Raw genomic sequence first — 822 nt, 5'->3', positions numbered from 1 at the left:
CAGGACAAGCTCGTCATCGACCTCGACCCGCCCGAGGACGCCAAGAGGTTCGTCCTCCCCACCGAGAACAAGTTCGCGGCTGCCGGATTCAACGGCTCCGCCCCAGTCGCCGCAGCGGTGGCCGTGAAGGAGGAGGTGGTGGCCGTGGCGGCGCCTGATGCGGTGCCTGGAGGCGGCGGCGGCGTGGGGGGTCGCGGCCGGAAGAACCGGTTCTACGACGACGAGGAGGACCTGGAGATGGACCGCCGGAGCAGCAAGCAGAGCGCGCTGCAGGGGGACGGCGACGACCGGGACGTCTTCGACAAGTACATGATCACCTCCCACGAGATGTGCGTCGAGCAGATGGAGAAGCTGCGGATCGCCATGCAGGAGGAGGCCGCCAAGAAGGAGGCTGTCAACGGAAACGGCAAGGCCAAGGCCAAGGGAGGAGGGCGCCGCGGCGGGAGGGAGGTGGTGGACCTTCGCACGCTGCTCATCCACTGCGCGCAGGCCGTCGCTAGTGACGACCGCCGCAACGCAACTGAGCTGCTCAAGCAGATCAAGCAGCATGCCAGTCCGCAGGGGGACGCCACGCAGCGCCTGGCGCACTGCTTCGCCGAGGGCCTGCAGGCGCGGCTCGCCGGCACGGGCAGCATGGTGTATCAGTCGCTCATGGCCAAGCGCACTTCCGCCGTCGACATACTCCAGGCGTACCAGCTGTACATGGCCGCCATCTGCTTCAAGAAGGTGGTTTTCATCTTCTCGAACCAAACCATCTACAATGCCTCCCTGGGTAAGAAGAAGATACATATCGTGGATTATGGCATACATTATGGCTTCCAG

The 822-nt window shown here is 64.6% G+C and overlaps 1 protein-coding gene across 1 annotated transcript in view; it reads left to right on the top strand.

The window, feature by feature from the left end:
- LOC101769587 (scarecrow-like protein 9) overlaps positions 1 to 822 on the top strand; it is a 2788-nt gene that overhangs the window by 576 nt on the left and 1390 nt on the right. The window contains 1 exon segment of the mRNA XM_022825288.1: positions 4 to 822. Within this exon segment, the coding sequence (XP_022681023.1) occupies positions 4 to 822 (819 nt within the window).

The sequence above is a fragment of the Setaria italica genome, chromosome III, assembly GCF_000263155.2.
Source record: "Setaria italica strain Yugu1 chromosome III, Setaria_italica_v2.0, whole genome shotgun sequence".
NCBI lineage: Eukaryota > Viridiplantae > Streptophyta > Magnoliopsida > Poales > Poaceae > Setaria > Setaria italica.
The sequence above is the reverse complement of the archived record's forward strand: the minus strand, read 5'-3'. Positions and strand labels throughout refer to the sequence as shown.